This window comes from Piliocolobus tephrosceles, chromosome 17, assembly GCF_002776525.5.
Source record: "Piliocolobus tephrosceles isolate RC106 chromosome 17, ASM277652v3, whole genome shotgun sequence".
NCBI lineage: Eukaryota > Metazoa > Chordata > Mammalia > Primates > Cercopithecidae > Piliocolobus > Piliocolobus tephrosceles.
The window spans coordinates 53,150,362-53,162,809 of NC_045450.1; the positions used below are offsets into that span (position 1 = coordinate 53,150,362).

Below are 12,448 nucleotides of genomic sequence, written 5' to 3' on the forward strand. Positions count from 1 at the left end.
AGTGCTTGGGTCGCTTAGGCTTTTGGCACATTTTGCTTGTGCACCTGGTTCTTTCTATCTTAGGGCCTTTTCTTGGGAAAGTTGGGGTAAGGATTCCTGACCTGTAAAAACTCTTCCCCAACTTTTATCCTGCTCTGTCTGGTAGATCTCAAATGCTACCTTCCTCAAAGAGTCCTTAGGTATTACTCTCTCATTAGTCTAAGCTCTTGGAGGGCAAGGGTTTTCTCTAGCTTGTGGTGGTGGCTCCAGTCCCTAATATAGTGCCTGGCACGTAGAAGGTATTCAATCAATTTTGCTATTTTATTTTTTCGAGACAGAGCCTCACTCTGCTGCCTAGGCTGAGTGCAGTGGTGTGATCAAGGCGCACTGCAGCCTTGACCTCCTGGGCTCAAGCGATCCTCTCACCTCAACCTCCAGAGTAGCTGGGACTACAGGCATGCGCCACTATACTCGGCTAATTTTTAATTTCAATATACGTATATTTAATGCATACATATATATTTTCAAGACAGGGTCTCACTCTGTCACCCAGGCTGGAGTTCAGTGGCGCCATCTCGGCTCACTGCAACCTCCGCCTCCGGGGCTCAAGTGATTCCCCTACCTCAGCCTCTCGAGTAGCTGGGAGTAACTGGGACTACAGGCACAGGTCACCGCGCCCGGCTAATTTTTTTTTTTCTTTTTTTTTTTTTTTATTTTTTGAGACGGAGTCTCACTCTGTCGCCCAGGCTGGAGTGCAGTGGCCGGATCTCAGCTCACTGCAAGCTCCGCCTCCCGGGTTTACGCCATTCTCCTGCCTCAGCCTCCGGAGTAGCTGGGACTACAGGCGCCCTCCACCTTGCCTGGCTAGTTTTCTGTATTTTTTTTTTTAGTAGAGACGGGGTTTAACCGTGTTAGCCAGGATGGTCTCGATCTCCTGACCTCGTGATCCGCCCGTCTCAGCCTCCCAAAGTGCTGGGATTACATGCTTGAGCCACCGCGCCCGGCCTACCCCGGCTAATTTTTTTTAAAAAATTTTTTTGTAGAGAACGGGGTCTCACTATGTTGCGCAGGCTGATCTGGAACTCCCAGATTCGATATCCTTGCGCCTCGGCCTCCGAAAGTGCTGGGATCACAGGTGTGAGCCACCACACCCTAGCAAACACATTTTGAATGAATGTTAAGGACCATCTGCTCTGCAGTTTGACGGGTAATACAATTAGGGCTTGGCGTGGTGGTTTCTATTTCCTCCTTGTAAATGGCCATGCGAGTTTACAACTCTTGGAGAATGAGGAGGGGGTCAGGGAATATCTCCTGAATCTGTAGTGTAGACTTCTTCTGGGAGAGGACAAATAATAATGGATGAGGGCATTTAGCCAGAGAAGGTGTGTAGTGCCCACCAGAAGAGGTTCTTGCCTTCATAAAATTGTTAACACTACATGGTTCCAGGTTTGTTTGTTTTTTTTGAGATACAGTCTTGCTCCGTTGCCCAGGCTGGAGTGCAGTGGTGTGATCTTGGCTCGCTGCAACCTTCGCCTCCCAGGTTTAAGCAATTCTCCTGCCTCAGCCTCCCAAGTAGCAGGGATTACAGGCAGCTGCCACCACGCCCACTAATTTTTTTTATTTTTAGTAGAGATGGGATTTCGCTGTGTTGGCCAGACTGGTCTCAAACTCCTGACCTCAAGTGATCCACCTGCCTTGGTCTCCCAAAGTGCTGGGATTATAGGCCTGAGTCACCGCGCCTGGGCTCTTCCAGGTTTTGAAAACACTGTGGTCCTGGTGTTCGACTCAGCAACATCACAGATAGGAAAGGAATCCCATGGATTTAAGTTCTTTACTATAAGTTTGTTTTTTTGTTTCTCCACTTCAGCTAGGTAATGTGCCAGTGTAGTAAAGTTTGAGGGGAGGCACGTCTGACACAGGCGCCTGAACATCCAGTCATCACGTTTGTGAGTTACAAAAGGGTCACTCTTAATCTTTAAGTAACTTCAGAATTGATTCCACGTGGACCACAGGATTAGTATTTCAGGACTCTACCATGTGGCTCCTATTGACAGTGTTTGACACCTGGTCCAGTTTTACTTCACCAAACTGATTGATTTAATGTGCGTGATTGTCCAAGCCTTTCTAATTGGATGAAATGCCTTCTCCCTCCACCCCCCTTCTCCTCCTGCCTCAGCTGAATCCACCTTTTAAGCCGTCCCTGAACATTCAGCCAGATATGGCCATTTCTTTCTCTACTCTAGCGTTTGTTGGACACAGTTTTCCAACGCACATTACAGATTCTGATAGTTCTAGATATTCTATCTGTAAAATAAGTGTTAGTACGAGATAAAGTGGATTATAGCAATGCTGTTAAACTGCTGGTTGCAACCCATTGATGGGTCCTGACCAGCAAGTAAAAGTGCAGCTGGGTGCTGTGGTGCATGCCGGTAGTCTAGCTACTTGGGAGGCTGACGTAGTAGGACCTTGAGTCGAGGAGTTCAAGGCTGTAGAGTGTAATGATCATGCCTATGAATAGTCACTGCACTACAGCCTGGACAGCAGGGAGATCCCATCTCTTAAAAACAGCAGAAATGAAATAGAGTGTATCAGAGGGCCTTGTTCGTAGGAAGTCAGTATTGTTTCGTGGAACTTTTAGTTATATGCGTATATGCAGGTGTGTGTATTGAGGCTCGTTGTAAAGTGTATTTCTTACTTGGGTTATCAGAAAGTTTGAAAGCCATTAGACTGGGGATAGGTATGCTGGGATTTTAGAAGTAGAGTTTTACCTGGACAAATTGTCTACTTTGAACCTGACTGCCTGACTGAGTTTGTTCAGGGAAGATTGTTTCTAATCTATTTGTTTTTTGTTTGTTTGTTTGTTTTGGGGACGGAGTCTTACTCTCTCGTCCAGGTTGGAGTGCGGTGGCGTGGTCTTGGCTCACTGCAGCCTCCGCCTCCCAGGTTCAAGCGATTCTCCTGCCTCAGCCTCTCAAGTAGCTGGGATTACAGACGTGCGCCACCATGCCTGGCTAATTTCTGTAGTTTTAGTAGAGATGGGGGTTTTGCCATGTTGGCCAGGCTGGTCTTGAACTCCTGACCTCAGGTGATCCGCCTGCTTTGGCCTCCCAAAGTGCTAGGATTATAGGTGTGAGCCACCGAGCCCAGCCTATTTCTCATCTATTTGTGTAAGAATTCCATGTTTACTTAAGATAACTTCAAAAGAAAAACTGGCCAGTAAAATGCCATAGGAATGTTTAGGGATCTGTGGCATAGGCATTCTTTCTAAAGTTTCCTGAAGATGCACCAATGTTTAACAAGAAAGGAAGGGCAGTGTAGAACACCTATTGCTTTCTGAATGGTAAGAGGAGAGGGTATTGGGAGAGCCCACACCTGCTGAGGAGTGCCTTTAGGCTTTGAGCGGTGGCGTTTCTCTGCCTCCCAGACATAGATCTCTTTGGAGAGACAGGCCATACAAGACTTGAATCTGGTGACATTTTATTTATTTGAAGCAGAATTTTTTTAGTTGAAGGAAGGTTTTAAAAAATTGCTTTTAAAATTCCAATTTGAATAGATAAGTAGTAATCACTATAAAAAATAATGAAGCATAAGGAATGCTAGTGTTAGCTGGGAGTAGGGCACTCACTTGTAGTTCCAGCTGCTGGAGAGACTGAGGCAGGAGGAATGCTTGAGACCAGGAGTTTGAGTCCAGCCTGGGCAACATAACGAGACCCCATCTTAAAAATAAGAATGGTAATACCATGAACATTTATGTTCCCACCACCCAATTTAAGAAAAAACAATACTTTTGAAGTCTGCTGTGTACCCCTCCTTGATCCCATCTCTCCCTTCTCTTTTAGAAGTGAACTGTCCTGATTCCCTGCTATGCTTTTTAGTGTGATTCCTGAAGAATGTATCATTCCATTTTGCATAGCTATAAATTTCATAGAAATGGAGTCGTATTGCATGTGTTGTGTGATTTGCTATTTTTGCTCATCATTATATTCCTGGCGTTATCCATTTTTAGATTTATGTGTTGCTGTGATATATTGTTTAGATGAAAGTTTTCCTGGTTTGACTTGCTCTATCTTCATTTTTTTCCTTAAGCTAAGGGTTCAGGATACAAAGGCAGTATTGGTGGCACTTCTTTACCAGCACCGCATCTCTTCTCCTAGCCTTGAGGGCTGTACCTAGATTAACCTGTGAGGCTCATTTGACCCTTTTGGAAGCACCGAAGCCTGCTGAAGTTTCCAGACATCTGTATAAATCTGTTGTAGTTTTTTAAATGTTATATGCTGGATATAAAACCAAGTAACTCCTGCTGGAAACATTTACAATATTGATTAACAAATATTGTCAGTGGCTTTGACATATTTGTCAGTTTCTTGATTTTCCCCCCACTTTTTGTCTCCCCTCCCCCCTCCACATTTTGGGGCATTATGCTGTTAATAGATTTTTTTCTGTTCGTTTGTTTATACACCTCCTGTTTCCTTCTGATGTTAATAGGTTTCTGACAGTCAGACTCGTCCGCAAGAACTCAACTGGCAAGGCTGCTTTTCTGTGCTAAAACTGGGGAGCTGGTGGGCACCATGAAGATCTTCTGCAGTCGGGCCAATCCGACCACGGGGTCTGTGGAGTGGCTGGAGGAGGACGAACACTATGATTACCACCAGGAGATTGCAAGGTACTGGCTTGGTTTATAGCAGGCTGCAGCTGGGTGGGGCACTGATCTCAAAGCAGATGCCTTGGGATCCAGTCTGAGCGTGGGCTAGACTGTCACCCAGTGCTTATGATGAGTGCTGGTGTTGGTGCTGAGCAGGTCTGCTCAGCCAGGTAGGTATATGTGGCGGTTAGGCAAAGTAATGCTTGTTTGGAGTGTCAGACATTATGTAGCAGCCTTAGCAGAGTCTCAGCATCTGTTTAGTGGAGCAAAGAAAACCCAAGCCTCAGTAGTGTTGACGAAGTTGAATCATTTACTTGCCTTACTGAAATGGTGACAGTGTTCATCATATGGTTAAATTCTTTTGAATGAAAAAAATGAAATTTTTTTTTTTTTTGAGACGGAGTCTTGCTCTGTCGCCCGGGCTGGAATGCTGTGGCCAGATCTCAGCTCACTGCAAGCTCCGCCTCCCGGGTTTACGCCATTCTCCTGCCTCAGCCTCCGGAGTAATTGGGACTACAGGCGCCCGCCACCTCGCCCGGCTAGTTTTTTGTATTTTTAGTAGAGACGGGGTTTCACCGTGTTAGCCAGGATGGTCTTGATCTCCTGACCTCGTGATCCGCCCGTCTCGGCCTCCCAAAGTGCTGGGATTACAGGCTTGAGCCACCGCGCCCGGCCTGAAATTTTTTTTTTTTTTCCCTCAGAAGAAATATTTAGAAGTATGTGAGTTGTTGGCCAGGCACGGTGGCTCATGCCTGTAATTCTAGCACTTTGGAGGGTGAAGTGGGCAGATCACCTGAGATCAGGAGTTTGAGACCAGCTTGACCAACATGGAGAAACCCAGTCTCTACTAAAAATACAAAATTAGCTGGGCATTGTGGCTCATGCCTGTGATCCCAGCTTACTTGGGAGGCTGAGGCAGGAGAATCGCTTGAACCTGGGAGGCAGAGGTTGTGTTAAGCCAGGATCGCACCATTGCACTCCAGCCTGGGCAACAAGAGCAAAACTCTGTCTCAAAAAAAAAAGTATGTGAGTTGTTATGTAGCAATCGTTAAGTGCATTCGGTGTGCCAGCATTGTGCTAAGGCTGTGGGTACCAGATGAGGAAGATCCCATTCTCATCTTCAAGGACCATGCAGTTTTGTGGAAGAGACGGGCACATAAAAAATTACAGCACAAAGGCCGGGCATGGTGGCTCACGCCTGTAATCCTAGCACTTTGGGATCACTTGAGGGTCAGCAGTTCGAGACCATCCTGGCCAACATGGTGAAACCCCGTCTCTACACAAAAAAATTAGCTGGGAGTGGTGGTGGGCGCCTGTAATTCCCCAGCTACTTGGGAGGCTGAGGCAGGAAAATCACTTGAACTCAAGAGGTGCAGGTTGCAATGAGCCGAGGTTGTGCCACTGCACTCCAGCCTGGGTAACAGAGTGAGATTCTGTCTCAAAAAAAAAAAAAAGATTACAGCACAGTGAGATAAAGGCACAAAAGTTCATGGAAGCAACAAGAACCAGCTGGACTTGGGGTGGGAGGTAATGTTTGAATAATTTCTCAGTTCGAAAGGAAGAGAAGCTGAAGTCTGAGCTGTAGGGATTACATGTAAGCTTTCAGATGAGCCAGTTTGTGACTGGGTGCAGTGGCCCACACCTGTAGTCCCAGCTACTTGGGAGGCCAAGGCAGGAGGATTGCTTGTGCCCACGAGTTCAAGTCTAGCCTGGGCAACATAGTAAAACCCTGTCTCACAAACAGAAAAAAAAAGACCAAAAACAGGCTGGGCACTGTGGCTGACGCCTGTAATCCCAGCACTTTGGGAGGCCAAGGTGAGCGGATCACCTGAGGTCGGGAGTTCAAGAACAGCCTGACCAACATGGAGAAACCCAGTCTCTACTAAAAATACAAAATTAGCTGGGCTTGGTGGCGCACGCCTATAATCACAGCTGCTCGGGAGGCTGAGGCAGGAGAATCACTTGAACCGGGGAGGCAGAGGTTGCCGTGAGCTGAGATCGCGCCATTGCACTCCAGCCTGGGCAACAAGAGCTAAACTCTGTCTCAAAAAAAAAAACAAAAAAACACAGATGGGCTAGTTTGGGGAGCAGCTAGCAGTTTAGCGTGTCTGGAGTGTGGTGCAAAAGTACTATGGTAAGCGAGGCTGCCGAAAGCATAGACGGGGTCATTTTGTAAAGGATGGTAGCAAAATGCAGGAAGAGGAACATGAATTTAAGTCCGAGCTCTGCCACTTCTCTACTCTCTCGGCCAAGTTACTTCTCTGAGCCTTAATCTAACATAATATATACTTCAATATGATAATACATTATCTCACAGTGTAATACAATTATCTTAGAATTGTTTGATGATTAAGTGTGATGCAGTGTCTGGTGCAGAATTAGGGCTTAAATTTTTTTTTTTTTTTTTTGAGATGGAGTCTTGCTCTGTTGCCCAGGCTGGAGTGCAATGGCGTGATCTTGGCTCACTGCAAGCTCCGCCTCCCAGGTTCACGCCATTCTCCTGCCTCAGCCTTTCGAGTAGCTGGGACTACAGGCACCTGCCGCCATGCCCGGCTAATTTTTTGTATTTTTAATAGAGATGGGGTTTCACCGTGTTAGCCAGGATGGTCTCCATCTTCTGACCTCATGATCTGCCTACTTCGGCCTCCCAAAGTCCTGGGATTACAGGTGTGAGCCACTGCACCTGGCCAGGGCTTAAAATATTTCTAAACATTTTGGACATTTTCTTGAGTCTTACTCTGTTGCCCGGGCTGGAGTGCAGTGGCGCAATCTCAGCTTCTTGCAATCTCTGCCTCCCAGGTTCAAGCGATTCTCTTGCCTCAGCCTCCTAGGTAGCTGGGATTACAGGCACCTGCCACCACACTTGTCTAATTTTTGCATTTTTAGTAGAGACGGGAGTTTCACCTGTTGGCCAGCCTGGTCTTGACCTCCTGACCTCAGGTGATCCACCGGCTTCTGCCTCCCATAGTGCTGGGATTACAGGTGTGAGCCACTACAGCTGGCATGGACATTATTTTCTAAGTGATATATTAAACAGGAGAGAAAGAGGATTGGATTGCATTTTGGAACACTTAGCGCAGCATGGAGAGGAGAACATTTGGGGATATTGCAGTCCCAGAGCTGCATAGTCCCAGAGGAGACAGCTTGGGGGAGCTTGAGTTTGGTAACTCACGGCATATGATGGAGGGAGAGAGAAGATTCAAGAAGTACCACGACTTCTGGTTAGAATGACAAAGTGGATGGGACTGCAAGGGAGAACCCAGGAGGAATGGGTGGCGTCGGGGAGAGGAACACGATGGAGATCAGGCATTTAAGTTTGGACATCCACATAGAAATGCCAATGGCAGGTAGAATTTTGGGTCTGGAGACAGAATTTCTAGTTGTTAGAATTGAAACTGGGAGAGGTTGCCGTTTCTCAAGGGGGTGTGAAATGCGAAAGGTAGAGGGCTGAAGAAGGAATCCCGGAATAGCTGAGGAGGCAAAAGGGAGAAGGACGAGGGAGATGGCCAGCGCGGAAAGGAAGAAAGAGGGAGTGTCTGGCAGGGCCAGAGGCACTGGGAAGTCCCAGATCCTGATGACTGACATCAGCTGCAGGAGTGAGCTGGTGGTGGTTACCGAGAGTGATGTCAGTGGAATGGTGGGCAGCAAGCGTGTGAAGAGACCAGGAAGGTGGTGAGTGAGATGCCTTTTAAATAGTGAGCAGAGGTAGGAATGACTACATTTCAGTTAAGCATCCATAGCTGGCTTCAGATATAAAACCTTGACATGCCATCAAAAAAAAAAAAAAAAAAATCCCCCTTCTTTCAGTGCACCGCTCCTCAAAGTGTGGAATGTGGACCGCCTGTGACACAACTGCCTGGAGCCCGTTAGCCCAGCCTTCTCAAAGAGAGTGTGTGTGTTGTGGGGGGAGGGGGGACTCTGCATTTCAAGTAAGCTTTTTGGCGATTCTGGTGTTGACCCAAGGCTGGAGGGCCTCTGTTTTAGTGTGAGCTCCTTAGCTGTCCCCTAGAATTCCCAGAAAGCGTGGGAGGGCCTGCCTAGTTTTGGGTGCTCATCCCGACCCCGCCTGAGTTTCAATGTGTGAATTACTGCAATAGGAAATATGGAGAAGTGACTCTCCTCCCCTTAGAACGGTATTGGTGAACTCTTAGTTTTCCCTGATGATGTTAAGTGAACATACCCAGTGGGGTGCCTGTCACATATACAGTGGGTGTATGTGAGTGCTTCTCTTTCCCCAGCTGCTCTCCCTAATATTACATCAATGGTTATCCCCAGGCACAGATGTACGCAAGGTTAGGTCAAGTATTAGGAAGATTGAGTCTGAGTTTTTCCTGAGGAGGAAAATGTATAGCATATAACAAGATCAGGACGCTAGTGGCTGTGGAATTACTGTGACAGGGCTAACTGCTGAGACCTGCTCAGTAGTGGAGACCCTAACCCAGCGGTGCTAGAGGAATTAAAGATACACACACAAATGTAGGGTGTGGAGTGGGAATCGGGGCTGACAGCCTTCAGAGCGGAGAGCCACAAACAGTTTTACCTACTTATTTATTGACAGCAAGCCAGTGATAAACATTGTTCCTATAGATTATAGATTAAAATGGGGAAACAAAGGGATGGATCTGGCTAGTTATCTGCAGCAGGAACATGTCCTTGAGGCACAGACCGTTGGTGCTATTGTTTGTAGTTGAGGAACACCTTAAGCGAAAACTGCCCTGGGTGGGCCAGGTGTTTCTTGTCCTGATTCTGGTAAACCCACAGCCTTCAGTGTGGGTATCATAGCCATCAAGAGCATGTCACAGTGCTGCAGAGATTTTGTTAATGGCCAGTTTTGTGGCCTGTTCCCAACAGCTAACTACTGGAGCATTTTTAGGTCTGAGAACATCTTTCTCTGAGACTTTTTTCTGCAGCACTAGAGAATAACATCTTAAAACTCTATTAAAATAAAGTGGCCAGGTACAGTGATGGATGCTTGTAGTTCTGCTGAGGCAAGAGGATCTCTTGAGCTAAGGAGTCCAAGACTGCAGTGCCCAGTGATTGAGACTGTTCATAGCCATTACACTCCAGCATGGGTGACATAGCGAGATCTTGTTTTTAAAAATAAACAAAAAAATAGACCAGGCGCGGTGGCTCACACCTGTAATCCCAGCACTTTAGGAGGCCGAGGCTGGTGGATCATTCGAGGTCAGGAGTTCAAGACCAGCCTGGCCAACATGGTGAAACCCCATCTCTAACGAAAATACAAAAATTAGCCAGGCATGGTGGTGAGTGCCTGTAATTCCAGCTACCTGGGAGGCTGAGGCATGAGAATCGCTTGAACTTGGGAGGCAGAGGTTGCAGTGAGCTGAGATCACGCCACTGCACTCCAGCCTAGGTGATAGGGTGAGACCCTTTTCCCCCACCCCCCCCAAAAAAAGTAAAAATAAAAGACAACCAAAAAATAGTTTAAAATAGATGACACGTTTGTTCTGTTTAGGAATGTGTTTATATATGTGAATACTCTTGTGTGTTGATGTGTATCATGCAAAGGTTGCTGACCTGTCTTTTTTGTTCTTTAGGTCCTCCTATGCAGATATGCTACATGACAAAGACAGAGTAAGTGTAAAAGGAAACTATTATCTTGATGTGGGGTGTTTTGAAGTCTTGGATTACAAGAAGGTTAAAAATCCCTGGGGGTCATGATCTTCAATGACACTGAGAGGCAGTATGGTGTAGTGGTCAGGAATCTGTTGAGAGGCTGGGTCCTGCTTCTGGCTCTGTTTTTTTTGTTGTTGTTGTTGTTTAATCTCCCAGCTTTAACGAGATGAAAATTGTCTATGTTTATGGTATACAATGTGATGAATATATGTGTATGGTGTGAAGTGATTAAATCAAGCTAATTAACATATCTACCACCTCATACTTTTTTGTGTGTGGTGAGAACATTTAAGATCTACTCGCTTAGTAATTTTTAAGTGTACTTTATTAACTCTAGTTCACCATGCCGTACAGCAGATATCCAGAACTTATTCATCCTGTCTAACTGAAACATCAGATCCTTTCCCTCAGCAGGTACCATTCTCTGGGTTTCTATGAGTTCAACTTTTTTTTTTTTTTTTTGAGACAGAGTCTTACTGTCACCAGGCTAGAGTGTAGAGCTGAGAAGCTCACTGCTACCTCAGTCTCCTGGGTTCAAACAATTCTCCTGCCTCAGCCTGCCTAGTAGCTGGGATTACAGGTGCATGCCACGACACCTGGCCTTCACTGTAGTTTTAATTGCCGTTTTTAATTTTAATTTTTTTTTTTGAGACAGGGCCTCTGTTGCCCAGGGCAGTGGTGTGATCTTGGCTTCACTGTAGCCTCGACTTCCCAGGCTTAAGCGAGCCCCCAACTCAGCCTCCCCAGTAGCTGGGACTACAGGCATGCCACCACGCCCCGGCTAATTTTTATATGTTTTGTAGAAATGGAGTTTCGCCATATTGCCCAGGCTGGTCTTGAACTTCTGAGGTGAAGTGATCCACCCGCCTCGGCCTCCCAAAGTGCTGGGATTATGGGCATGAGCCACCGTGCCTGGCTATCAAATACCTTTTCATGTGCTTATTTACCATGCATCTATCTTTGGCATAGTCTAGGGTTATGAACATAGGTGTGATTCTTTTTTTTTTTTTTTTTTTGAGATGGAGTCTCGCTCTGTCGCCCAGGCTGGAGTGCAGTGGCGGGATCTCGGCCCACTGCAAGCTCTGCCTCCCGGGTTCCTGCCATTCTCCTGCCTCAGCCTCCCGAGTAGCTGGGACTACAGGCGCCCGCCACCTTGCCCGGCTAGCTTTTTGTATTTTTCAGTAGAGACGGGGTTTCACCGTGTTAGCCAGGATGGTCTTGATCTCCTGACCTTGTGATCCGCCCGTCTCAGCCTCCCAAAGTGCTGGGATTACAGGCTTGAGCCACCGCGCCAGGCCATAGGTGTGATTCTTGATAGACACTGCCACATTGCCTTCAAAAAGGGTTCCAGTTTCACTGTAGAATCTTCAAAACTGGATCATTAAAAAGTGACAGCTAATTTAATGGCATCATTAAAGTGAAGGCTGTGCCATCCCTGGTTTACAATTGAGGACACTGTTCATCAATTTGTTTTTAACTTAAAAAATAAATGAAACAAGGCCTGGCATGGTGATTCATACCTGTAATCCCAGCACTTTGGGAGGCCGAGGTGGGTGGATCATGAGGTCAGGAGATTGAGACCGTCCTAACACGGTGAAACCCCATCTCTACTAAAAATACAAAAAAAAATTAGCCAGGCGTGGTGGCGAGTGGGGCCTGTAGTCCCAGCTACTTGGGAGGCTGAGGCACGGGAACGGTGTGAACTCGGGAGGCAGAGCTTGCAGGGAGCAGAGATCCTGCCACTGCACTCCAGCCTGGGTGACAGAGGGAGACTCCGTCTCAAAAAAAAAAAAAAAATTGTGGTAAAAACACGTAACATAAATGTACCATACTGATGCTTCTGTGAAAAATATTTCACCCAGACTATACTTCAGAGGCAACGTCATTTCTCCTCCTCCTCCCCCCCCCCCCCTCCCCCCTCCTCCCTCCTCCTCCTCTGGCTCTGTCCACCAGGCTGGAGTGCAGTGGCGCTATCTCGGCTCACTGCAAGCTCCACCTCCCGGGTTCCCGCCATTCTCCTGCCTCAGCCTCCGGAGTAGCTGGGACTACAGGCGCCCGCCATGGCACCCGGCTTTTTTTTGTATTTTTAGTAGAGACGGGGTTTCACCGTGGTCTCGATCTCCTGACCTTGTGATCCGCCCGCCTCGGCCTCCCGAAGTGCTGGGATTACAGGCGTGAGCCACCGCGCCC

At 47.1% G+C, this 12,448-nt stretch overlaps 1 protein-coding gene and 1 non-coding gene across 8 annotated transcripts in view; one reads left to right on the plus strand and one right to left on the minus strand.

Moving 5' to 3' along the window:
- Positions 1–12,448, plus strand: part of PRMT7 (protein arginine methyltransferase 7) — a 49,026-nt gene that overhangs the window by 716 nt on the left and 35,862 nt on the right. For all 7 annotated transcript variants that reach the window (XR_002731254.2, XM_023210245.2, XM_023210250.2 and 4 more), the window contains exons 2-3: positions 4,465–4,642; positions 10,180–10,216. Coding sequence is in view for 6 of the 7 variants with exons in the window: in XM_023210245.2 (XP_023066013.1) it covers positions 4,548–4,642; positions 10,180–10,216 (132 nt within the window). In the remaining variant the exon portion in view is untranslated. The remainder of the gene's footprint in view (positions 1–4,464; positions 4,643–10,179; positions 10,217–12,448) is intronic.
- Positions 1,841–1,942, minus strand: LOC111541515. The gene has a single exon (XR_002731286.1). It is a non-coding gene; the product is annotated as a small nucleolar RNA U13 (small nucleolar RNA).